Source organism: Crocodylus porosus, unplaced genomic scaffold (genome assembly GCF_001723895.1).
Source record: "Crocodylus porosus isolate Cpor-Errol unplaced genomic scaffold, CroPor_comp1, whole genome shotgun sequence".
Taxonomy (NCBI): domain Eukaryota; kingdom Metazoa; phylum Chordata; order Crocodylia; family Crocodylidae; genus Crocodylus; species Crocodylus porosus.
Window position 1 is genome coordinate 8,551,560 of NW_017728943.1, and position 25,622 is coordinate 8,577,181.

The window sequence follows — 25,622 nt, forward strand, 5'->3', positions numbered from 1 at the left end:
AGAGGGTTTTGGATGGGAGGCATGGCACAAGAGACTTCTGCAAGGAACAGAGGGAGCAAGACTGTTTGTAAATAGACTTTCAGTGAAGGAATGTAAGTGAATCACTGACAGTAAGGACCTTCTATCAATTCAAGTTAGACTGAAGGTGTAAAACAAGCTTTAGGGAAAGAGATTTCTCAATTGCCAATTCCGTTTATGCACCACTGCCTTGCACTAACCAAGCTCTTCCACAGGGCAAAAGCAGTCATGGTCTGCCAGCTTTACTTCACCTATGAGATACAGTACTGGGTTTCACACCTGCCTGGGTAACTAAGGAGGGGAGAATAACCAGGGCACCAATTTTGGGCACTTAACTTGGGAGGCACACAAACATAACAGCTGCCACTGGTGCTCTCCTGGACACTGCACTGCCATCAGCAGCCCGACTGCAGCCACTGCCCTGTGTACTCTTGCTGGCTAGGGTGCAGAACTTCCCAGTTGTACCTCTGGTGTACCACTAAACTGAGATTTTTCTCAAATGAGCCCACCCAAAGGAAGCCTACCCTCCAGTTTTCATAAAATTCACAAAAAGAAAGATGCAATAAAAAAGAGTTTTCTATGCAAAATTAACTCCAGATAACAGCAGGAACCATCACTTAAAGACCTGAGCATGAAAAAAAAATTGCCTTGAGGCAATGGAAGGTGAGGCTTTACCATGAGTCACCTGCTCTGTGGTAATTACCCATGTGCAGGCTCTTTCCCTTTGGTAAGTGAAAGTTAATCCCCAGTAGCTTAAGCATCTTTTACTGAGGAGGTAAGCCACCATGGTTTAGGCTTAATTTATCATGGGTTAAGAGTATGCACACTGGCTTGTTACCACTGAGCAGCTAATATACTGCAAGTTCTCACCTTCCTTACCTTTCAGTAATATACCATCTGCTGAAGTGAGCTGTTGCCCATGAAAGCTTATGCATCTCTGATTCAGTTAATCTATAAGGTGCTCCATTTACCTTGCCTTTTGCTTGACTACAGACTAACATGGCTAACTACCTCTCTCAGTAACTTGTGTGCCAAAGTCCTAAGTGACTCCTCTCAAAGTGGCTGCCTCTGGACCAGGATCTATTTGTAGAAGCAAAATCAATATGCACAGAGCAGAACTCAAGGGATAGAATATCTCTAGCCATATATCAATATTTGTTTTGCACCTGGCCTTCTCACTTTGTGGAGATTGTCAGCAATGACAATTGTTATTAATTATTGCTCCTGACATGCACTGATTCCACCCTTCTAAAAAGGGTTTTCAGTCCAAGATCTTCCGGATGAACCTGGAGGGCACTGACTTTTTGGAAAATGCTGAGCATCCATGGCCTGTAAAATTAGGTCCTGTGAGGGTTTCTTAAGCTGGGTACCTAGGAACTACGCCCCCCAAGATTGCTACGACTTTTGGAAACAGTAGACTAGCTCAACTGACTGAATTTACAAATGCCTTTTCCTGCTATCCATCAGTGTTTTGAGACTCCCACAAAAAAGAATAAAACCAATAAAACAAGTAGAAGGAAATGACAAAAACGGAGAGAGAGATGGGGCCTATTTCTTAACTTTTGTCCACCTGTACCTGAATTACAGGGTGTTAAGTGCTTCCAGTTCACATGCAAGTGAAAGAATTTAAAAAACCCCAAAACAGTAACTCAACTGAGGGAACGCAACTAGCACAGCAGCCCTGGCATATGCCCTGGCATATCACAACAATGAGCTGTGATATGCCATGCTGCTGATTACAATTATTGGCAGCTAAAGTTTCATTGTCTGATGTTAATGGGGCAGTGGACAGGAGGTTCAGAAGGAGCTCTGTAGGTAAGAGAGAAGCTGCCCCTGTTCACCCAGAATCAGTGAACAGGAATATTTGAGGCTGGGTCTGTTTGGTGGCATTTTCACTTGTATCTTGTGGGATCTGTTTGTGTAAAGGGCATGGTGACTCTGAATGTTCACAAGTGACTGTTCCTTCTCTCAGCCAAGCCTAAATAGAGGCAGAGCTGCTCCAACCTATAAAAGCCTGACTGAGAACAACCCTAGGGGCCAGGAAATAGTGAGCGCTCACTAAAAGGGCAGTTTGTGAGGGAGAGCTTGGAGTGGTGTTTTTTTTTCCCTTTTGGTTATTTGTGTTCTTATGTTCCTAGGAGAGCCTCTCCTTCCCCTAAGACTTTTTTTTAATTAAAAAAAAGCATAAAAGACAGAAGATAGCAGCTGTGGCACCCATGGATTAGTTTCCCAAGCATGGCAGACAGAAGGATCATGGGATGTAGAAACGGCAAGGTGTTTACTACCTTTGAATGGGTTCTTACTGCCAGTTCTACACTCCTGAAGTGTCTCCTGAAGGTGCTCCTGGAGAAGAAGGTCATGGGGAGTAAATTCAACTGAAAGCAGTGACAGAACTGCAACAGGATTTTGACCAGCTGGTGAAAACAGGCAAGAGAGAGATGATGCTGCATATACAAATGAGAAACCTCTGATATCTACCAAATAGATGATCTGATGGATAGATCTTCTGAAGAGGAGGAGAATCCATGGAGGCATGTAACAGTGAGAATAAGGCAAAGGGAGAGACTGGCTAATGAGGGCAAAGCAAAACTGGGGAACCAGTTTAGTGTCTTGATCAAAGAGGAGGAAAAAAGAGAGAAGTCTGTCAATGGGCTGGAGATGGCCAGTCCCAAATCAGGGGAATAGAGAATGGAACCTACAGGTGACCTCAGCCCACGAAGAACAAAGGAAGTGTCAAGAGAGATCAAAGGATAAGTTCCACAGGCAGAAGAAGGAATGGTAGGAAAACAACCAAAGATGAAAATACCAAGAAAACACAGGTTATGTTCTTGGAGATTCTCTCCTAAAGAGAGCAGACAGGCCCATCACAAGGGACATTCTGGAAAACAGAAGTGTGGGCTGAATCTGGGTAAAAATCACAGTAGGATGGAATAATAAAACGGACCTTAAAGAAACCCCCCACCTCCACCACTAATTATGAGGAATGTATGAGGCAAGGATTTTTGTGGGTGGTATCTTTTATTGGACCAACTGCATGGTTGGGATAGACTTAGAGAAGCTTTCAAAAGCAATGCATTCTTCGTCAGGTCCGAGGGAAAAGCAATTAGTTAGGAAGGTTGACTGGATCTGAGAGCTGAAGAACGCTGATGAAGAATTGACACGAAATGATTGCAAGGCAATAGTATAAATGATCTTAGGTACTGTTAGGTATACATCCCAAATGAGAGTTAAAAATCAGTAGGGAAGGATTACAGAATGGTATGGACAAACACAGACCTTAGAAAAGACGAAAGGAAAAAAACAGAGGCTCTGCAAGCAGTAAAAAATGAGACTAGTCTGTAGGGGGGAATATTTTTCTATGATCAAAGAAAGCAGGAATATAGTGAAAATGGCCAAAGGCTTAGCTGAGCTAGTCTCTCTGAAGAATACTCCAACTAGCACCAAAGCTTCTTCAATCGTGTAAATAAGAAGGAGAACCAGGAGGGAAGACATTTTTGCTATATGCTGGAGGAAGGGAAGAGATCAAGGGTAACCTAGATATCCATATTATTCCATAAATATTTTGCCTCAGTCTTCCATCAACATGAAGAGGTAACTGAAGATAACAGATGAGTACCACAGGGCAAGACATGGAAGTGGAAAGAACTACATTAAAGGTGGAAGCAAAACATAGATTGCTTTCTGACAAAGAACTGGGGAGGCAGGATGATCTCCATCCACAAATATTACAGAACTTCAGCATGGAACTTTACTAAATCTGTTAAGTCCCATATAATACCTTATGAATGCAGAAGAGCAAATGTAGGGGCAAATTCTGTTCCACCTATTAGTCAGGTAAGTGTTCTGAGGCACTTAGGTGCAATTCTATTCCACTCTATTTGAGTCCCTGAAAAACTGTTGCTAAAAAAGGTGGGTGAGTCCTCTTCCCCCATGCTGCTGTCATGTGACTTAATCTCACAGTTGGCAGATGACAGTTTGGGTAATGCATGAAGGCATTAATGTTTTTTTCAGGACTTGAATAAGGTGGAATGAAATCATTCTTAGGTGTCTAAAGCCAGTAATGTAATTAACAGGTAGAAGAGAATCTTATCTATTAATACCTATTTTATAGAAAGAGATGAAAAAAGTGACCCAGGCAATTACAGACCTATTTAGGTGGACTTCAATAGTATGTAAAGTCTTAGAACCAGATACTGAAGGAAAAGATAATTAAAGATATGGAAGAAAATATAAAATGGAACAAAACACAACATGGTTTTTTAATGCAAAAACATGTCAAACTAATTTAATATCCTTCTATGTCAAGGTAATTGATTTCTTGAAAAAGGACAATACAATCGACTTAATTAGTCTAGATCAGAGGTGTCAAATAAATGTCCTGGATCTGTCTTGTAGAGCCTCTTTATCCAGCCCGCTACTGACGGGCCACCGGAAGTTGTGGGGTGGAGGTGCATGGCCTGCCACAGAATTCAACGCCCTTTGGCTCTGTTGGCTGTGGCTGATAGAGTGGAGCTTGGCGTGCCCTAAAAACCTCCTGTCACTGGCAGACCCCTACCCCTGGACCCTTTGCCATGCCTGGACCTATTGCTACTGCTACCAGAGTCTTGCTTTTCTGCTCAGGATTATAACAATTGCTAAATTTGGAAACAGGAAGGAATTTCCCCCCTAAATCAGACTGGCAAGTTCTCTAGGGATTTTGCCTTTCCTGGTAACGTGGAGTCTGGTCTTCTTCTTAGAAACAAATGGGCACATACTGATAAGTTCCCTCATCTACTCTGCCTACCCACAGCATGTTGTGGGGCAGGGGTTGGCAAACTATGGCTCATAGGCTAGATCTGGCTTGCAAAGAGATTGGATCCAACCCACAACGGAGTCCCACAGCCAGTGGGACAGGTGGGGGCTCACATACCAGTAGCCCTGTCCTTCTGTCAGGCTTACCTCCTTCACCCAATTTTCTGTGAGAAACACCACTGCAGCAGGGAAGAGGTGCTGGCATAGCAACCAGCCAGAGGGTTAATGGAGCTCCTACACTGCAGCCCCAGCCTTTCCTGCCACCAAATTTGCTTTTGCTGATTGCTACTCTTGATGAGAACCAGCAGCTGCAGTAGGGGGATGCCAGAGGGTCCCTAGACCCAGATGCTCTTGCATTAATCCCTTGGCTGCTGGCTATGCTGACACCTGTCCCTACAGTATTGGCATCTCTCATGGAAGTGTAAGGCTAACAAGGCAACTGTGGCTACTGGGCCATAACCTCACCCTGCTTCTGTTGTTGGTGTGCTGGAGAAGGGGGCCTGTGGTGGCCTGATCACAAGGGACTGCCTGCTATTGTTAAAGCTTGCCATGCCCTGTTGTATGGTGTTCTTGGTGTTCTGGTATTGTGCCTTGTAGCTATGTGTGCAAGGGCTATGTGTGCAAGGGCTTGATGTGGTTATTTTAGGGATTCCTTGGTTAAGTGGCTGCCTGTCAACGCAGGAGACTAGACTTGATGGCCCAGGGGGCCCTTTCCAGTCTTCTGTTCCTAGTAAGTAGGAATTTCTTTAAGGTCAAAGAATTCACATAAATTGTTAACTGAGGAGCAGAACTGACCTTGGTAAATCAGTTAAGACACTGATTAATTGGCTGTTAATGTTAATTATTTGAGAAGGTTTCCAGGATGCTGAGCTCTCTCGCAAGGGAGCAGCAAGTCTCCCGTGTTCTGATGCTCTGCCTAGAACGTAACACTGCAATTTCACTGGAGTGTGTGAGCCAGAGGAGCACCATCACCTTCTGCCCTGCTGATCCCCACCTTGAACTGCATCCCTGTCCCACCTCCTGGCCTCTCTCCATCAGAGCTAATGCTCAAAGTAGGGGGATGGTGCAGCTCAAGAGAAACAACACCAAGTGACTATTTGCTCCAGACACTTCAGCCATCTCACTCTCCTCTTCCCTGCTTCCTCTTCTCTCAAACTCTCTGTGGTTTATGTGGCTGGACCTCCCACATGGATTACATTCCCACCTTCAGCTGCTCTGCCTCCCCTGATATAACCACCATGTAAGACTTAGGCAGGCATGTTGATGCCACTCTGAAGTTACTTCTCCCTGATATCTGCTCAATCTCGGACTCCTCCAGTCATTGCCCTTGTGTATCTCACATAGACCTGAATGCTTGTGATTTTTCTTCCCCACTCCTTTCCTCACAGCAGTGGCCAAAAGCATCCTGTCCCTTTTCTTCCCGCCTCTCTTCCCCTTCCTATGGTTTGTATTTCCCCAGATCTACTATATTACAATCATTGTCAATAGGTCTTTTTCCTCCAGTGCTATCTCCAAACCTACTACTGTTAAGCTCTCTTTTGTCCACATTTATACTCTCAGCTACTCCATCTGTCAGCATCCCCCTTTCTCAACAAAGAACATGAAGAACCCATCCTCTCTTCAAACACTTTCCATGCACCATTGTTCTCAAGAGATTTCCGCCTGGATACAGCACAGAAACTACCTTCCTCTGTGCACTTAACAATTCTCTTTTTTGTGCTGATAATGTCTCCTTTAGGCCGTTGCTGCAGCTTCAGCATTATTCTGTCCCTCTCCCTGAATCGCCTCTATATCTATTCAGGTGTCGCAGACCATCTCCTGTCACGGTGTCACACTTTGAGTTCTCTGGATAGATTGCTCTTAGAAGGGAAGAATATTATTATTATGCTCCTAACAATAGGGTTCCACACCTGTCTATCAAATATAAGAGGGTTTTACTTTACAGTGCATAACAAGGTTCAGCACTGGTACTTTCTGCCTACTTCTCCAAACCTGAATATCTTTTCTCTGCCTTTATCCAAAGTGCAGATATCCCTTGTAACATGACAAATTTCTCATCTCATCATGCAAAACCACCAAAACCTGGAGAGCTGGAGCCTTTGTAGTTCCTTTGCACCATCCACCAGGTCTTTTAGTACATTTGAGTCTGTTACACCTGAGTAAACATACGGAAGACAATAGAGCTGACAAGTGTCACCAAGGGCAAAATTTGGCCTGTTAGAATCATTATTTCTGATGTTCACATGCGAGACGAGAACAGTCCAGCCTCATTCTCAAAGGCCAGGCAAAACGTGCAGAACTAGAACTAGCATCCTCACGGCCTCTGTGGGGCTGTCTGGCTCTTCCTCTGCTTCCCTGGAACCCAAATCAGTCCTCTGGTCTGTTTACCCCAGGAATCCTGCTTCTGACAATAGGCCGTTCATAAAGGCTTCAGAGGAAGAAGCAAGGAACCACGCTATAGACAACTGTGGAATAAGCTACACGCAGGGGAAGCATTTCATGATCTGCCAGAAGGAGAGGTTGACATATTCATTGAGGCTGGACAGCAGCTATTTATTCTACATGTGTCCTACTAAATGTAGCAGTAAGTGACATAATGGGTCAACCCTGCTCATTCTGTAGGATCCGGGCTCCATAAGGTGTGGTGGCAGTGAGCTCAGTGGGTTCTCTGCTGGCTCGGCAATGGCTTTTCCTTCTCCCTCCCCCGCCACAAAGCCCTGGTGCTTCACGCACCCAAGGACTTTCTCAGCAACTTCTGCTCTCGAGGAAGTCTTTTGTATACTTTCATGTCTCCTCCTCTCCCCATCTTGACATCTCAGATGTCTGCTGACAGCACTCTGTTTTTTCTGCCTCTACTCCTGACCATTCCCCTCCCTCAGCTATAAGTCTCAGTACACCAGCCATGTTAGGCCACAGAGAGCACTGGGATGCAGTTTGCATGGAAGATGCTACCAGAAGTCAAGTCAGATTATACAGCCAGTGCATAATGAGGAAGAGCTTTGTTGTGCCGGGCCCTGGTTACCCCACCTTAAATAGACAGCCATCTAAGGGTGGGACTTTATCCTCAGCTGCCATGGAAACAACTGATGTCACAACCACTGGATCCCAGCTCTCACTGTGGAGCAGGGGAGAGTGAGCTGCCAGTTGTAGGGAACCTTTTAAGGAGGCAGTGGTCTTGGGGAAAAAAGAAGGGAATGGGAGACTTGGGCAAAAGGAGGAGAATGTGGAATAGTTTTAGGGACAGAGTGTTTCCAGGAAGGGGGTTACATGGACCAGCTATAGGGGAAGGTGGGAGAACCCCTGATTGATAGAGAGGCTTGGAGGAGTCCAGGAGCTGCCAGGGTTGCAGGGTCTTTGTTTGGCTGTGTCTCTTTCAATGGAGAGGGAGCAAGTGCTACACCCACCCATTCAGAAAGCTCCTCTCTTCCCATTTCCTCATCGCCTCCCTATCAGTTCCTGCCTCTCTCAGAGCCTCAAGAATCCAGCTCCGTGTGCAATGATAATAATAATAATAATAATAATAAAAAAGCTAAGCTAAAGCGAAAAGCTGCCGAGGGGCTCGAAGGGAGGGCCAGATAGGCCACGTGACGGAGCAATAGAGGCCTCGTTAGCGTGAGCTGTCACTATGAATCGAGGGCGGCTCATCTCAAGTTCACTCCTAATGATCTCAGGGAAGAGCAGGGAAGGGAAAAAAAACAAACCCACACACACACAAAGAGCCTGGCCACAATAACTATTCACCACACACTACAGCTGCAGAGAAGGGGCTGTCAGGACTGCCACCTCCTCCCCCCACCCTCCCTGTCTGAGACCCCTTGGAAGCAGAAAAGACTTGCCCCCCATTGCTCAGAGGAGGGAAATGGACTGCTAAGGACAGGCAAGTGAGGCATGACTCAAAGAGGAGGGAAGACTTGGCAATCCTGGAGGAGGGCCAGGAGGAAGAGGGAGCAGGTAGGGTTGGGACATGGCAAAGGGCAGGAAGAGGAGGTTAAAGGCTCACTTGCCTATCCCCAGAACATTAGGGCACAGATCATGATATGTGGTTTAAATTAATCCTGGTGACCCCTTCTCAAGCACTGAGCCATACCTCTCCATTCATGCTGCGTACAAGCCTTGCAGAGCTTGTTTGCCTGCACCCTTCAGGCTGCACATAGGTATGGATTCACTTTTCTCATACTGTGTTGGTCATATAGGCCTTCCCCTCTCAGCGACGTACAGCACTTCTGCAGCAATTTAGGATTTTCATGGTGTTCATGCTGCCTCCCCTCCATAGACAAACCTTCTGTGTTGTGTCTGTCACTCAAACTGTTTTCATAATCCTTCTCTTCCCAGCTCCAGGGCTGGTCTCTCTTTCCCTAGCCCTTATATTGCAAAGACAATACTTTCTCACTGCAACTGTAAGCTGGCACCCAGCATGCTGATATCTGGGTGCTCTGTAAAATGAAAAACACCTTTTCAATGACAGGCCAGTGACATCTCAGGATCATGCACTGGCACCACAATACTGAAGGGCTTAGGAATGAGGAAAGCTTATCACATAAAAGAACCCATAGTAGGGGGGGGTTTTAATTGTAGGATTAAGCCTTTTTTCAGTCTTCATCAAGTCTCAGCTGGGTCACTGCATCCTAGCACTTCCAAATTTTTACAGAATTGGTAACTGATCTAGTTTCCTCCTTTACTGTGGTCCACATTTCATCCCAGAGGTGGACACACTGCAGTGACAGACAAAGCCATTCATATATGGATTTCAGACATTAGGGCTGGAAGGGACCTCACAAGATCATCAGGTCCAGCCCCTTGCCCAAAGGGCAGGAAGTCAGCTGGGGTCAAATGCTTCTTGAACATGGCAGGAGTAAGCACTTGCACCACTTCTGGGGGGAGTCTATTCCAGACTCTGGAGACTCAGACAGTAAAGAAGTTTTCTTATGTCCAGTCTAAAAGGCTCTTCCAGCAGTTTGGGACTATTTGACCTTGTCTTCCCTTGGGGTGCCCTAGTGAACAGACATTTTCTCAAATCCTGATACACACTCCTCATATACTTATAGGCAGCCAACAAGTCCGCCCTGAGCCTATGCTTCTCCAGGCTGAGAAGTCCCATGACCCTCAGCCTCTCCTAATAAGGCCAGCTCTCTTGACCTCTGATCATACGTGTGGCTCTCCTCTGGACTCTCTCAAGCTTCTCCATGTCCTTTTAAAAATGTGGAGCCCAGAACTGGATGCAGTACTCCAGCTGCAGCCTCACCAAAGCCAAGTAAAGCAGGAGAATGACAGCGGGTCTTGCTTGAGATGGACTTGTAGATGCAAGCCAGGATTTTATTGCACTGGTGGCTCATATTCATCTTGTGGTCAATCATGACGCCCAAGTCTCTTTTGGTCATGGTGCTAGTGAGTGTAGCCGTGCTGAGCCTTTAAGTATGGTACGGGGTCTTTCTCCCAAGGTGGAGCACCTTGCGTTTCTCTATGTTGGTTTTGATCTGTCCACCTTGCAAGCCTATCCAGGTCAGCCTGAATCCCTGCATATCCTTTAGAGTGACCACACTTCCCCATAATTTGGTGTCATCTACAAACTTACCCAGTCCACTTCTGATACCAGAATCCAGATCATTTATGAATATATTAAAAAGAGTACTGGTCCAAGTACTGAACCCTGGGGGGCACCACTGATCACCATGTGCCATGTTGACTCAGTTCCACTGATGATCACTCTCTCAGTCCAACCATGGAACCAGTTACCCAGCCATCAGACAGTAAGGCTGTCAAGGGCACAACTCCCCAATTTTACCATGAGGACATCATGGGAGACCACGTCAAAGGCTTTTTTGAAATCCAAGTAAATGACATCAGCCTCTCCTCCCCTGTCCAGGTGACATATCAGTTGGTCATAGAAGGAAATGAGGTTGGTCAGGCGAGACCTACCTGTAACAAAGCTGTGTTGGCTGTCTCTCAGGATGATGCCTTCCATTAGTCTGTTGTTGATGGATTCTTTAATATTTTTTTTTCCCCAAGATCTTTCCAGGGATAGAGGTCAAACTGATTGGCCTGTACTTCCCTGGGTCTTCCTTCCTTCCTTCTGTTCTTGAAGATAGGCACCACGCTGACCCTCTTTCAATCTTCAGGAACCTCTCCTGAGTGCCAAATATCCTTGCCATTGGCCGTGCTATGATGTCAACCTTCCCTTGTGCTTTTAGGATCGCGTCCTTAAGGAGTGACCACTCATCATGGAATCCCCTCCCTGTCAGATCAGGATCTCTCAGGGCCTTGACAACCAACCTCCTGAGCTTGTGGAAGTCAGCTTTCCTAAAGTCGAGGATTTCTGCATTTCTGACTGATTTGCCAGATTTGCAGTGGATAGAGGAAGTGATCAACTTGTGATCACTGTCACCAAGCTTCCCTTCGATCTTCAGGTCACTCACTAGATCATCCCCTTTCATCTGATATACTACATTATATTATGCTAATGTCTTTCTGTCCCACCCTATAGTGACAGGCAGTAAGGCAAAGAAAGAAAGATGTCACAAATCATACCATAATGTTGGTTAAGGCACCATGAAACATGAACTGGAGTGCAGCTAGTGAGCAAGCGAACAGGACACAAGACAGTGAGAGATGGAAGGGGAGTACTGGAAGAAGAGGGACTGAGGAAAGAGAGGATCTGAAAGAGTCAGAAGACAGGAAAGTAATTGGTGAGAGATCAAGGAGAGGAAGGGCAATGAACAGGAGAGAGGGAAGGCAGGAAAAGGAAAATCAGAGAAGAGAGTAGGCAAGTCGGATTGAATAGGTAAAAAAACAGTCTTTCAGTGCTTTTACAGCCACATGACACCCACAGAGCCCTTTGCTAGCCCTCTGCAGCATCTCCTGTCTCTCTCAAGGCAGTACTTGCTTCCCCAAACTATGGAGCCATTTCTCCCACCACTGTCTCCTTCAAGCTGGTTCCTGAATTTGATTTTTCCACTCTTCCATGAATGATCACAACCACAGAAGCAGCTTAGCTTGGCCTTTCTGTCAAGGAAGCAAAGCCCACGCCAGAAGGAGTAACAAAAAATGGTGCACGTGAACCACCCGAGACAGACAGGCAACAAAAGACAAGGGCAATCCCTGAAGAAGGAGAGTCACAGTGAAGCCTACTATGAGGCACAGGACAGGACAAGAAGGAATAAAGGCATAAGAGGGAAAGGAAGAGAGAGAAGCAGCAGGAGGGAAGGCAGACAGACAAGCAGGCCTCCTCACCTGATTGGCTGGTGCTGACATTGATGGTTGCATACTGGGGAGCCTCAGAGCTGAGCTCTGTCACAAGGTTGACAGCCTGAATCTCAAACGTGTACTGCACACGAGCCAGGAGATTGGAGACTTGCACACGGCTCTCTGTCAGCCCCACCTGACGTGGCTCAAACTGGACACTGTCCCCACAGCGCACGCAGGGCCCTGGGGAACCCGGTGGGCACACCTTGCAGATGACATTGAAGAAGACATCCTTGCGGCCACCCAGGTCCTTGGGAAGGCGCCAAGTCAGAAGCACATTGGAGCCGATGATCTCATAGCTCAGATCCCGGGGGGCAGAGGGAATGCCTGAAAGGAGAGAGAACATATGATCAAAAATCTATGAAAGAGTGAGGGGGAAGCAGAGAGGAAAGAAGAGGTAAGGGAATCTGAAATCAAGAGGTCAAGATTGTGGGACAGAGTGCCCCTGGGGAGGGGTGGCACCTGCTGTGAGGGGTGGGTGGCACCCTGTGAAGGCAGAATTCAGCAGCCTCAAGCAAACAGCAACCCAAGGCAGTTCCCTCCCCTATTGCCCTACTTATGCTGCAGAGTCAGACCCATTCCCCAGCAGGATCCCTGAGTCTCACTGTTCCTCCTCTGTCTGCAGACATCTGAGACACACTGGCAAAATGTGTGCCTCATTTCCAACAAGTGCTGATCCACACAGAAGATGACAACCAACTGGTACTATCAGTTACTCCATTAGCTCAACTGGCAGAGGACTGTGTGGTGGATCTAAGAGCTCCTGTTGGGACCAGGGCAACTCCACACAACAGAATTCCTATTTTATTCTGGTGATTTTGTTTGTTCTTTTAGCTTAAAAACATTTGCTCACAAAAACTGTCAATGGAATGTCCTAGGGACAAGACCAAAAGTTAGCAAAAGCTAGATTTACACTTTCCTGTGCAATCTTAATCGGTCCCCTGTGCGTTATGATACAGGACATAATTAGATGATCAGATACACTCTTTTTCCTCAGAACTCTTCTTCCATTCAGTGTAGAAAAAAAACAGCACAGAGGAATGAGGCATGGTTTTGTAGCAGGGATCCAGTTGTCCATGGGACCTATGTCTTGTTTGCTCATTTGTTGAAGAGGGTGGAAGGTGAAAGATGTAGAGGACTGCAGAGTGAAAAGGCATGGCTCACGGCTGTGGAAGCTGCCTGATGCCCTGGAGACCTGGATGCCATCTCTGCTTCTACCACACAGTTCCTGTGTTGCGCTGGGCATGTCACATCAGTTAAGCAATTAACAAGGGCTCACTAGCTGTTTTCTTTTTCTGAGACCCAGCTTGAGACCCTGGGGTCTGGCTGTCAGAAGCCCTAGCCACTCGCAGCTGCCGCAATATTAGCTGGAGCTGTGGCTGCATTCACAATGTACCATACTGTATTCCTCCCTCTCAAAATGCCAGGTCCCAGCCTTCTCCAATCATTTAATGCTTTTAACCTAAACCTCCTTGTGTTTCAATTCTCCACCTATAAAACAGATGACAGTACCCTTTCTACCCAATGGGAGCTTGAAAAGATAACTTAGGGGTTGAAAAGCACTCAAATATAGCTCAGAGGGTGCATCTACATGTGACTATTTATGTGCGGCAATAAGCTTCAGAGCTTATTGCTGCTGGGTGCACATCTGTTCGAGCACCTAGGACTGCAGCACATTGAGCTGGGCTGGAGCAGCTCTGGCTGGCAGGGGCCCTGAAGGTTAGGGTGCAAGCCTGAGGCTGCTTCTCCACTCAACGTGCTGCAGAGGGGCTCCACTTCAGTTTGGGACTAGCTGGCAGGGAGCCACCCCACTGAAACACCTTTGTAGCCCAGCCAGCCCATCCAGCATCTACATGTGCACTGCTGTGGAGTTTTATACTCCGCAGCAGATTAGTACTTGTATTTACAAGTACTATCCTGCTGTGGAGTAACTTAGTTTACTCCAGCCTAATAGGGGCACACATGTAGACACTGAGATGTCTACTGCACAGCTAATTAGTCTACTGCAGACTAACATCTCATATAGACGTGCCCAGTGAATAATGTACAGTCAAGAAGGCACAGAACTTTCAACCACCAGGATAAAGCAAAATACTGAAGTGTTGCTTATCCAATGAACACTGTCCATCTGGAGGCACTGAATGAGGCAGCAGTCCAGTAGCAAAATAACTCCACAGTCATGTATTTAATGCTGCATCATAATACAGGCATGTCTAGGGAACTGAACTGAAGTTAGAAAGACCACATAAAATTTGGCACCTCCCACTTTTTGAGTGTTGGACTTTGCAACTTCAGCATTCTTTTACTGTAGGATTTTGTGTCCCATATAATGGGATTTACATGCAATATGTAGGATTAATGAAGTCTTTTCAGCTACACTTGATGGGCGGATACAACTTGTAGTGGATTAGAGGCAGCAGCCTCCAGGTCCTTGCAAGTGGAATAAGCAAAGAAAAATTATTCCCTTTTCCTTTTGGAAGAGATGAGTCAGAGATGTTTCTGCCTCCTGCAATCAAGTCCTTTCCAGTTGGTCCTGCGTTCCTTCACCTTCAGATCCCACAGCCAGAGACTTACCAGTGCAGGGGGCATCCAAGGTGTCTGATGTGGAGCGGTAGTATCGGTTCTGGCAGGCACACTCACTGGATCCAACCACTGGAGTGTGGCTGTGGGCAGGGCACGGACGGCAGGGGGCATCTCCAACAGACCCTTTAAAGGAACTGATGGGACACGCTGAGGAGGGAAAGGAAACAGGCAGATGAGAAGAAGAAATGCCACTGACATATCTTACAGGGAGCATCAAACCCTTTAGGTTTAATTCAGGCATGCCAAACTCACCAGGCCCCGTGGGCTGGATGAATGGTGCAGGGCCAATCCTTGGGCCAGACGGCCCACAGACCAGCCTGTAAGTCGGCTGCAGTGCATGAGGCCAGCCTAGGCCATACATTGCATGCAACACACACCCCGGACGAGCCCCATGCTCTGCATGAAGAATGAGTCCTGGACCAGCCTTGCATGCTGCATGAAGCGCATGCCTGCCTTAGCCTCATGTGCAGTGTATGGGGCTGATCCTGCACATACCACGTCGCAACACGTAGTTCCACTCCAAGACTCACCAGCTTCACCATGAACCAGATAACAGGGCTCTGTGGGTTCAATCTGGCCCATGGGCCAGATCTCTGACATCCCTAGATTTAAACCCAGGTGGGAACTGGGAGAACCCCTCACAGTGACAGCCTATGGCAGTTTTGGCCACCTTGCCATAGGCCTGCTTTGAGCTGGGGTTTGTTGCACGTCTGAGCCTCACTGATTGACTAAAGCTGCCAGTAGAGCTGAAGTGACTTTGACAGGCCTCCTTTAAGGTTGATTCATTTATGGATAGCAAAAAACTAGTTGCAAGAAAATGGTGGATTAATTTGAAATAACTCTGACTTTCCTCACTTGCTGAAGAGCACTAGCAGTGCACAGCATTATCCTCCCAACTCAGCATAGCAATATACCTAACTCAAAATTGGAGCAACTTGAATTGAACCTCGCATTAGGAACCAGGCAGAAATGTGGCTTGACTTGGCATGCATGAAGAATCCCATAGGTGCAAACCAACTCTAGGAGTGAAAACGGTTGCACAGGGAAAAATACCAAGCAGAGAGAGGAGCAGTGGAAGAGTCCCTTATCAGCCTGAAAAGCATAATGCATGCCCCAAAGCTGAACATGCTTCATGGAGCTGCAGGAAAAAACAAGTCTAGGAATGTACAGGGAACTGGGCTTCCCCCTCCACTGAGAACTGTTGTATGGGAACTGCTAAATTGAGTAAGACCTAAGGAACTCCATTACTGTTCCTCAGAGAGAAGTGGTTCTGCAAAAACCGGGTCCTCCTGGGTTTATTCCTATGGCACATTTGCGTCCCCTTTGTGAACCATTGTTTCTCCCTAACTACCAGTTCTGGGAATGCTGCCTGGAATCTAGCTGGGTTTTGTGGACTGATTTGCTTATATTTATTTTCCATTCTGTCCCACACACCCTCACTCACTCTGTCTCCTCTACTGGGACCCAGCCAGAATAGAATCCAGATCACTGCAAAGAGTTCAGGCCCCAAAGTGAGCATATAATTTGTACCCGCAAAGCACAGACCAGAGGATTTCATAATTCCTTCCCACTCTGCCCTGCTCAGGCTTTGTGGCTGAGCTAGGACATATCTTTCTGGAAGGAGATCTAATCTGCATTTAAAGTTTTCAAGTGAGGGAGAATCCACCACATCCCTTGGTAAATTGTTTCAAGAGTTCATTAGGCTCAGTTAAATTTGGTGCCTTAGTTTCTGTCTGAATTTGTTTGGCTTCGGCCTCCAGTCCCTGGCTCTTGTTATGCCTTTGTCTGTTAAAGAGCTCTCTAACTAACAGAAATCTCTCCTCTTGTAGGCACTTGTAAACAATGAACAGGCCACCTCTTATCTTTCTCTTTGATAAACAAAGTATATTGAGCTCCTTAAGTCTCTTGCCTCTAAGGCAGGTTTTCCAGACCACAAACTCTTCTTGTAACACTTTTTTTAACACTTTCCTATCTTTCCAAAAGCCTTTCGAACAGGGCTCGCCTGATCACACAGGGTTCCCCTACAGACCTGCGGGGAGTCTGCTGTGCTGGAAATTCAGTGCATCAGAGCAGACTTGATTCTGGAGCACGGAAATTGATGTGCTCCAGCAGCCTTCCGTGTCATGTGTATCAGCATCCCTGCGCTGAAAAAACGGCAGTGGGGTGCACTGAACTAAAACATGTTGGATGAGCTTTAGTTCAAAGCGCCCCACTGCCATGTTTCAGTGTGGGGGTGCTGATGCACATGACACACGGGTCATTTAATTAGCTCACGTCACTAATTAAAGTACCCGGTGCCACGTCCTGGAGCACATGTAAAAATGCCCAGAGATTCTGCTTTGTGAAACATTGGGCGGTTCTACAGTTTTTCAGCCCACAGTGGGCCAAAAGTGAGAACTTTCAAATTTGATCATGGGAAAATCCCTGAGTGGAAAAACAGAGAAACCAACAGCCCTGCAGGAAGGGTGCTCCCCTAGGACCTGTGACAGTGGCTAGAGATAGATATTACACAGAAACTGGTCTAAGTGATGGGAAACTGGTTCAAATTTGTAACACAATAGAATAGGAGTTTTCAACCTTTTTAAATAAGTATACCCCTGGCAGCCCCCTTTTTAATAAGTGTACCCCTGGGGGAGGGGGAGGGGGTGGTGGTGAGCAGCCGGATGCTGAGCCGGGGGTGGGGAAGGGAGGTACCCCCAACTGACAACCCCTGCAATAGAAGTTCAGTGGACATAAATCACTTTCAAAATGGCCAAAACCAAACCTGGATGGGTGTAGTATCAAACTTAACTGATTTAGGTTAAATTGGTTTATTAAACTTCTGTCCCAGATCCCCTCCAGATTCAAATTAATTCACAGTCCCCCAGCATCCCAGGATGCTTTGCACCTCCCCCCAAACCTCCCTCATAGAGTGGGCAGGCTAACCTTGGCCCAAGCTGTCTGTTTCAGCCCAACAGGAAGGCAAGCTCTAGCACCCCCCGGCTTAGATTCAGAGATTGTAAGGCCAGAAGGGACCTCGGAAGATCAGTGGGTCCAGCCCTCTGCACCAAGCAGGAAAGATAAGCGGGGGTCAGGTAACCCCAGCAAGGGGACTATCTAGTCTCCTCTTGCAGATTTCCAGGGTAGATTTGCACCACCTCTGGAGGGAGCTTATTCCACAGTCTAGACACCCTTACTGTGAAGGGTGTTACTTGCTGTTTTTCCTAATGTTAAGCTTAAATCGATCTTCCAGGAGTTTGTGGCCATTACTCCTGGTTTTTCCGTCAGGTGCCCTGGTGAACCGCTGCTCACCGAGCCCTTGATGTACTCCCCTAGTGTAGCGGTTAGTTGCTATCAGGTCCCTTCTCAGTCTTCTTTTCCTCAGGCTGCAGAGTCCCCGATTCCTCAGCCTTCCCCCATATGGCTTGCCTTTTAAGACTCTGATCACATGGATGGCCCTTCTTTGGACTCTCTCAACCTTTTCCATCTCCTTGTTAAAGCGTGGTGCCCAGAACTGGATGCAGTACTCCAGCTGCAGTCTCACCACTGCGGAATACAGCAGAAGAATCACCTCCTTGGCTTTGCTGGAGATGCATCGATTGATGCATGCCAAAGTATTATTTGCCCTACTCACTACAGCATCACACTGCCAGCTCATATTCATGCTGTGGTCTATTATTACCGGCAGGTCCTTTTCATTCATGGTGCAAGTCAGTTTGATGCCACCAAGCCTGTAGGTGTGTTGGGGGTTCCTTGTCCCGAGGTGGAGCACTTTACATTTTTTACATTGAACTTCATCAGGTTCTGATCCACCAAACTTGCCAGCCTGTCTAGGTCCGCCTGTATCTGCAGCCTATCTTCAAGCGTGACCACGCTCCCCCTTAACTTGGTGTCGTCCACAAATTTGGCCACTGAACTCTTCACCCCCACATCCAAATCGTTAATAAAGATATTGAAAAGTACTGGACTGAGCACCAACCCGTGTGACACCGCTGCCCACTTCTCGCCAGGATGACACAGATCTGTTCATTACGACCCTCTGGATCCTATCCTGCAGCCTGTTTCTCATCCACCTGATTGTCTCAGAGTTAAGCTCACAATCCTCCAATTTTCTTGCGAGGATACTATGGGATACAAGATCAAAGGCCTTTTGGAAGTCTAAGTATACAATGTCAACCTGTTCTCTTGTGTCCAGGTAGTGAGTTACCTGGTCATAGAAGGAGATGAGGTTGGTAAGGCAAGACATACCTGTGATGAAGCCATGCTGGCTGTCATTCAGAATCTTACCTTCTGCGAACTTATCGCAGATAGACTCCTTGATGAACTTTTCTCAGATTTTCCCTAGGACAGACGTTAGGCTGATTGGCCTATATATAGTTAACCAGGTCCTCCCTCCTCCCCTTCTTGTGGATGGGCACAACACTGGCCCTCTTCCAGTCTTCAGGGACTTCTACAGAGTGCCACAAGTTGTGGAAGAGTTTTGCCAGGGGTTCTGTAATGACTTGGCCAGCTCCTTCAGCACTCTCGAATGAAGACCATCAGGTCCTGCTGACTTGTATATGTCTAATTTTATTAACTGGTCATATACCAATTCTACAGTAATAATAGGAAGGCGATTATTCCTACCGTGCTCATCTTCTACTCTACCTGGAGTGGTTTTCCTTTTGGTCCAGTGAAAGACTGAGGTGAAGTAGTCATTCAGCAGTTGAGCTTTCTCCTGAGTGCTGGTAACCAGCTCTCCTGAGTTGTTGAGCAATGATCCCACACTCCCATTTGTTTTCCTCCTGTTCCCTACATATCTAAAGAAGGATTTCTTGTTGTCCTGGATTCCTGGTGCTAATCTAAATTTGGCTGCCAGTTTAGCCTTTCTTATCTATTCCCCACAAATGCAGGCCATGGTGGAATAGTCGTCCTGGGGGCCTGCCCTGAGCTTCCATTGTTTATAAGTCTCTTTCTTCTTTCCTAAGAGGACCGTGATTTCCCTGTTTAGCCAAGAGGGCTTCCCAGCCCTTCTGTTACCTTTTCTCCACATGGGAATAGACTTCCTTTGTTCTTCAAGGATCACGTCATTAAGGAACAGCCACTCTTCATGCACACCTTTTGCCTTTGGTCCCTGGTCCAGCAGCACTTGCCCTACTAGTGGACTAAGCTTGTTGAAATTTTCATTTCTGAAGTCCAAGACTTCAATCCTGCTATTGGATTTGTCTGCCTTACGTCAAACAGTGAACATGATGGTTTCACAGTCACTGTCACTCAGACTTCCCTCTATATTTAAGTCGGTCACCGGCTTGTTTCCTTTGGCCAGGACTAAATCTAGCAGAGCATTACCTCAGGTTGGCCCATGCACCTGCAAAGATTGAAACAATTCAGCCTCAGTTTTTTTTGACTGTCTGTGCTTAGCCACTGTAAGTTCAAATCCCTGCTCTGACCAATTTGGATCAATGGCTTGAATGTGGTGTTTTATTTCTCAGGTGGGTACCCTACCCCCCCTAGTTATCAGCAAAATCCTATGATATGCCCAAGTGGCACTTACACAGCTACATAGGTGTAATTTTTGCCACTTAGGTATTCTGGATTTTGTCTCTAATTGTGTAGCTGAGTTCACCCTGTGCTTCCCTCCTGGGCATGCTCAGTAGGCAGCAATTTGGCTGTGTAGGAGCCTGGGCAGAACAAGATTGCCTGGGTTCAGGTAAGTCCAGTGCTGTAGCAAGTGGGTGGGGGCAGGGGGGAAGAAGGGCGACCGCCCCGGGCACCAAAGTGAAGGGGTGCCAACAGGTGTTGCCCAGCTGGGCTGAGGCACGGGACAGAGCTGCGAGCAGTTCGTTTGAGGGGATGGGGGAAGGGCAGCTCCTGGCACTGCATGCACTCCCAGGCAAGCATGGGAGTGTGTATGCCTCCTAGCTCTGTGCGCAAGACAAGGATGGGCTGCCATTGCAGGTTTTGCCTTAGGCACCAAATTTCGTTGCTACAGCACCAGATAAGTCCTATAATAAGTGACTGCTTAGCATCAGAAGAGGAAGAGAAGGAGGATGGGGGATTTTCCATTTGCTTTCAGTAATCCCTGGATAAAATGAATAAAGGGCAGGTAAACAGCTTCTGCTCCGCTGGAGGCTGGGGCCCACACCCAATCAGAAACTCAGGGCCCTCTTGCTTCTAGGGCAACATCTATCTCAGAGTCACTCTCCCTGTGCTTTGCTCTCTTTTTCCCATCTCCACATGCCTCCCCGTTCCTGGCCTCCAAGGGGACCAGCTTCAAGAGAAGAGCTGAAGACCTGTGGGCACTGAAATCCTCTCTGGGTGATGGGCAGCTTAAAATCTGGATCTCTTGCACCCTAAGTGCTCCAACCACTAGGCTAATGAGTTAAAAGTGGTAGGGGCCCCCTCCTGTCTTTTGCTTTGGTCAGTTATATGCATACTGAGTCATCTCAGCCTGTTGCAGGTGGTATCTAAACAGCCAGATAAATAGGGACCTACCTCAATTGCAGTGGAAGTTCACAGCACAGTGCAGCCTTTAATCTTTCTCTTTTCGCTGTGCCCCCCTCTCCTCCCTGCCACTGAGCGGCCGAGAAGCAAAAACCACAGCATTAATTAACTGCCTCTTGGCCACTCAGTGGCACTGAGGCGGGGTGGGGGGATGTAGAGACATATGCCGCAATAAGATTGAAATGAAAGGTGCCGCTGTGCTGCAAACTTCCACCATGATTTAGGCAGGTCCCTAGTATGCATAAATGCCCACCACTGCTCTTAATCAGCAATATAAGTGCCACTTAAGCATGTAAAGATGAAACAGGACACAGTCCTTGGTATGTAACCATAGGCACTGCAGAAATGCAACCATAACCAAGTACTGAAGACACCAAGCTTCTTTTAGTTCTGTTACAGTACCACGTCCACACTGTAGAAAACCTTTCGGCTGTACTAAGACAACCATACGCACTGGTAGGAGCCCGAGAACTAGTCAGAGCACAATAAGAGACCTTGTTAAGTGCAAACAATTACTATTAGGCAGGAGTACACTGGTTAGTCTGAAATCTCAGCAACTACTCAAGTTTATCCAGATACACTGACATATGGAGTCAGGGGAGAGTTGCAACATTGCATATGAAGGGAGACAGCAAAGAAAGAGCAGCTGTCTTTGCCTTTAGGACTTTAACCAGGAGAGTGAAGAATGATGTTTGAAGTGAACAATGTGTCCATATAGTCTCATGTTTAAAAATTCCATGAGAATAAATAACTCCATAACTACCAAACACAAGCATTTCATAGCTTCTCAGTCCCTTGTCAGCTATACCTGCACTGACGCAGTGAGCATTACAAATGAGCACAGCCAACAGAGACAGGCAATAGGCATACAGACAATATCCAGAATTCACTGCTCTTTCTGGGAAGTTCCTTCATTTGTAATGAAAAACACAACATATCTATAATCCTTATGTTGAACTGGCTCCAACTGTGGATTATCCTTCTAATATTTTCTTATCTCAGCCCCAAACTATTTCTTGAATCAGAAAGCTTATCAGCTTTTTATCTCTCTGGATTTTAAGCTAATGAGACCCACCTGTTCTAGTTGCTGAGTAGAGTCAGCAAAATAGTTCTGCTCATTTCTGCTCGTTTATTCAGAGTGCTGCTAGGGCCTGACACTGGGTTGGCTAATAACCTTATTTGCTCTTAGTCCCAAGAATGAATATAAAGAAAGCAGCAGGTGATGGCAATGCCAGAATCTTATGTTAAGATCACAGAAATTCAAACAGAGCATCTGCACTCTGCATTGTGACTTTAGCAGGAATCTACTTCTGGTGCCCCAAAAGAGATATTCAGCAAAACAATATACAGCTGTAGAACCTGTACAATGAAGCACATGCCAACATTATCATTGCCTTATCTGTGGAGAAGGCTAACTTGCACACGGCAGGGCATTTGCAAATAGTTTTGCTGAAGAAGGTAGGCAAGGTATCTTTATTGTTAACAATTACCCAAAGCCCAACCACAACTGCAAAATATATCAGCAGCAACACTGTGAAGTGACAGACTGACTTAAGTAGTATCTGCCAATGGGACAACCACCTACTGCCTCCTTTGGTGACACAGAAAGATCAGAAAAAACACTGAACTCCTGTAACACGTGCTAAATGGTGAAAAAATTAAATCATCTTTTTAATTTTCCTGGGAAAATTTTCCTGGGAAAATTTTATTCCAGTGCCTATGCCAGTGGTCACCAACCACTGGATCTCAATCCACCGGTAGATGTTGGAGCCTCTTGCAGTAGATCAGAGACTGGGGTGGGACACTGATTGCCCCATGCATGCATGCACGCTCCCCAGCCCAGCACGTCAGTCTATCAGGGAGGAAAGGGGTAGGGGCTAGATTGATGCCCCCATGGTAAGGTACAGTGCCTCAGAGGCAGGAGCAGGAATAAGTTGAATGGGGCCCCAGCTGGGGCCAGGGAGGCATGCTGCCAAATAATTTTTTCTCCCTCTGCCTCAATTTGCACCCCTGCCCTACAGACTTACCTGCTGGGTGGGGGGGCGGCGCACAGTAGATCTTGGGTTGCTTTTAAATGCCAAAGGTGATCTACTTAAAATGTTGGAGATCACAGGTCTATGTCATTAGATAGTGATCGTCTCCATGACACTGCATGTTATAAATGCCAGACAGAAAGGGGTATAGGTTGTAGCCGTGTTGGTCTAAGGACATAGGCAGACAAGGTTATTTGCGTAAATCTGATATCTTTTATCAATGAAATGAAAGGGTTACTTATTTCAGTCTGATGTGACAATTAACAAATGTACTCCCTTTCCTCCAGACTGAACTACCTAAGAAGTGCTGGCACTAAGATATGTTAAAAACTCAGTTCAACACAGATGACGTTAAGCTAAACGCCAAACTCATCACCTTAAGGAGAATGTAATCTTTCTAGAAAGGAAAGGAAGCAGAGAAGCTTGACAGTGAAGAGGCTGGGCTGTTTAAGCTCTGTTAAACTAGAAGGACAATCATGTGTGAGTAACTAATTTATGATGCTGTTACTTGGACTAGTTACAACAAACTGGTCCGAGTTATATCTGTGCAACAGCTTAGTTCAGAGGTCAAAGGCGCTGGTAGTCCTGCATTGGCCAAGGTGCCTAAGCATGTTTATTCCCATGCTTTGAGAATTTGGGCTACTATTCCACAGTCCCTAAACAGGGAATAAAGTCTCTGGAAGACAGGCACACCCATGGCATCAACAATGGAGGACACTGCAGTATGGATTTTCCTTCCACACAGGTTAAGGATAAAAAAAAAAAAAGAGGACTGACTAAATATACACTAAGGGCACCATGTACAGAGGAGGCGGAGGGGGAAGGGGGCAAAAGACAACAGCAGCACTACATTCCAGCTCAGGAAGAAGCAAGCTGTTGGCAAAGAGTGCAGTGCATATTCATACATAACCCTTCTTCTATCACTACCTCTCTTTCCTCCCCACAAAAGCCATCATTTACTATTATTTGTTTAGAAACTCAGTTAAAACTTATCTTGGCTTCAGACTGTATAAATTAAGCAAAGTGCCTATAGAATGTCTACTAAGGTCTTGGGAGGAATAAAAAGAAAGATTCCCTAGAACTAGCTATAACTTGGTAAACAGGACACTGAGCTGGTTTCATGCCCTGATACTAAAAATACCAGGACTAGTTGCACTATCCCAAAAACAAGGGAAACACCACCACCACCAATCACTGGTATCTAATCATGATCTTCTGTCATCCAACGAAGATACACGCACAGCTCTAAACAACTTTAGGAAAAAATAACAATCAGTGATCAAATCTACATGAAACTGGAAAAGGGAATGACTGAGCAAACACAAAAACTCCTAGAGCTCCCTGCAGACTGGATTTATAAGGGGTTAGCCTAGCAAAAACACATTGCCATCTACAAGGCAGAATAACCCCTGAACAGGTTTATAAGGTCAAGGTCCAGAGACAGACTGCTCCTTTGAGAAGTATATTCAGGTTGAAAGTTATATATCAGCGCTTATAGGCTTTAGTGAGCTATACCAATGTCACTACTATTCTATCTACAGTCAGGTCTATGAAAGCATATAGGCAGAATCCACCTTGGCCAATGGGACACAAAAGAGGGACTAAGGTGGCATTCAGGAGTTCAAATTCCAAAACCGATGCAAAATAATCCTGCTGCAGTGGCCACAAGGCTTACCAGAGACAGAGACACTTGCACAGAAACACCTGTTTCTTGCCTAAACTCCATTACACCCAAATACTAGGTCAGGCTCTTTAACTCAGTCCAGGTGCCAAGAGGGGCCCAATAAATGAAGCACCCTTGGAAGCATGCTTAACTCATCAATAGCACTTCTCAGCTAGGGACAGACATTCAAAAAGCCTGAGCCTAAATGGATTAAATCTTTTCAGGCTAGTTTAACCTGGCTATGCTAAATCATTTTGTAACTGCAGACATCCCAGACATGCAGGCACATGCCTGAAGTGGCTCAGGCTAGAAACCAGGCGGCACTAGGGCAGCCCTCCCTTCCCTTTCACAGGGCTGAGTTTAGGGGGCATTGCCAGGCCCCAACAGGATTAGGGAGCCCCACCTTGACAACAGAGCATTTATCAGCTCTGTTAAAAGCATTTATCACCCCATCAGAAAACAAACAGCCTCTCTCATTAGTTCAAGCTCTTAAACAAAGAAGGAACAGAGGGACATTACCAGCTGAGCTGTTGATTAGCTCCAAAAAGCCCTAAGCCAACACTGCTGTCTGCCATAGCACAGACCGTAGCCAGCATGTGGTCTCCTAGCTAATGCCAAGGTGTCTATATAAGGCAGAGGGGACTGGGGTCCCTGCTTGGCAGGGAGTGGTGAGGGGGGTGGAGAGCAGGAGGAAGCCAGGCAGACGTTGCTGTGCCTGCAAGTCCCTGCCGCAGCTGCAGCCATGGAGCACAGGAGAGGGGCCAGCCCACCTCACTGAAACAGAGAGCAGAGCTCCTCCCAGAGAGCATACCAGGATCCTGGGGGAGTCTGGT

The 25,622-nt window shown here is 46.5% G+C and overlaps 1 protein-coding gene across 1 annotated transcript in view; it reads right to left on the reverse strand.

Moving 5' to 3' along the window:
- LOC109318993 (ephrin type-B receptor 5) overlaps positions 1-25,622 on the reverse strand; it is a 116,247-nt gene that overhangs the window by 25,620 nt on the left and 65,005 nt on the right. Inside the window, exons 5-6 of the mRNA XM_019548512.1 lie at positions 14,623-14,778; positions 12,037-12,375 (exon numbers count right to left, since the gene is read on the reverse strand). Of these exons, the coding sequence (XP_019404057.1) occupies positions 12,037-12,375; positions 14,623-14,778 (495 nt within the window). The remainder of the gene's footprint in view (positions 1-12,036; positions 12,376-14,622; positions 14,779-25,622) is intronic.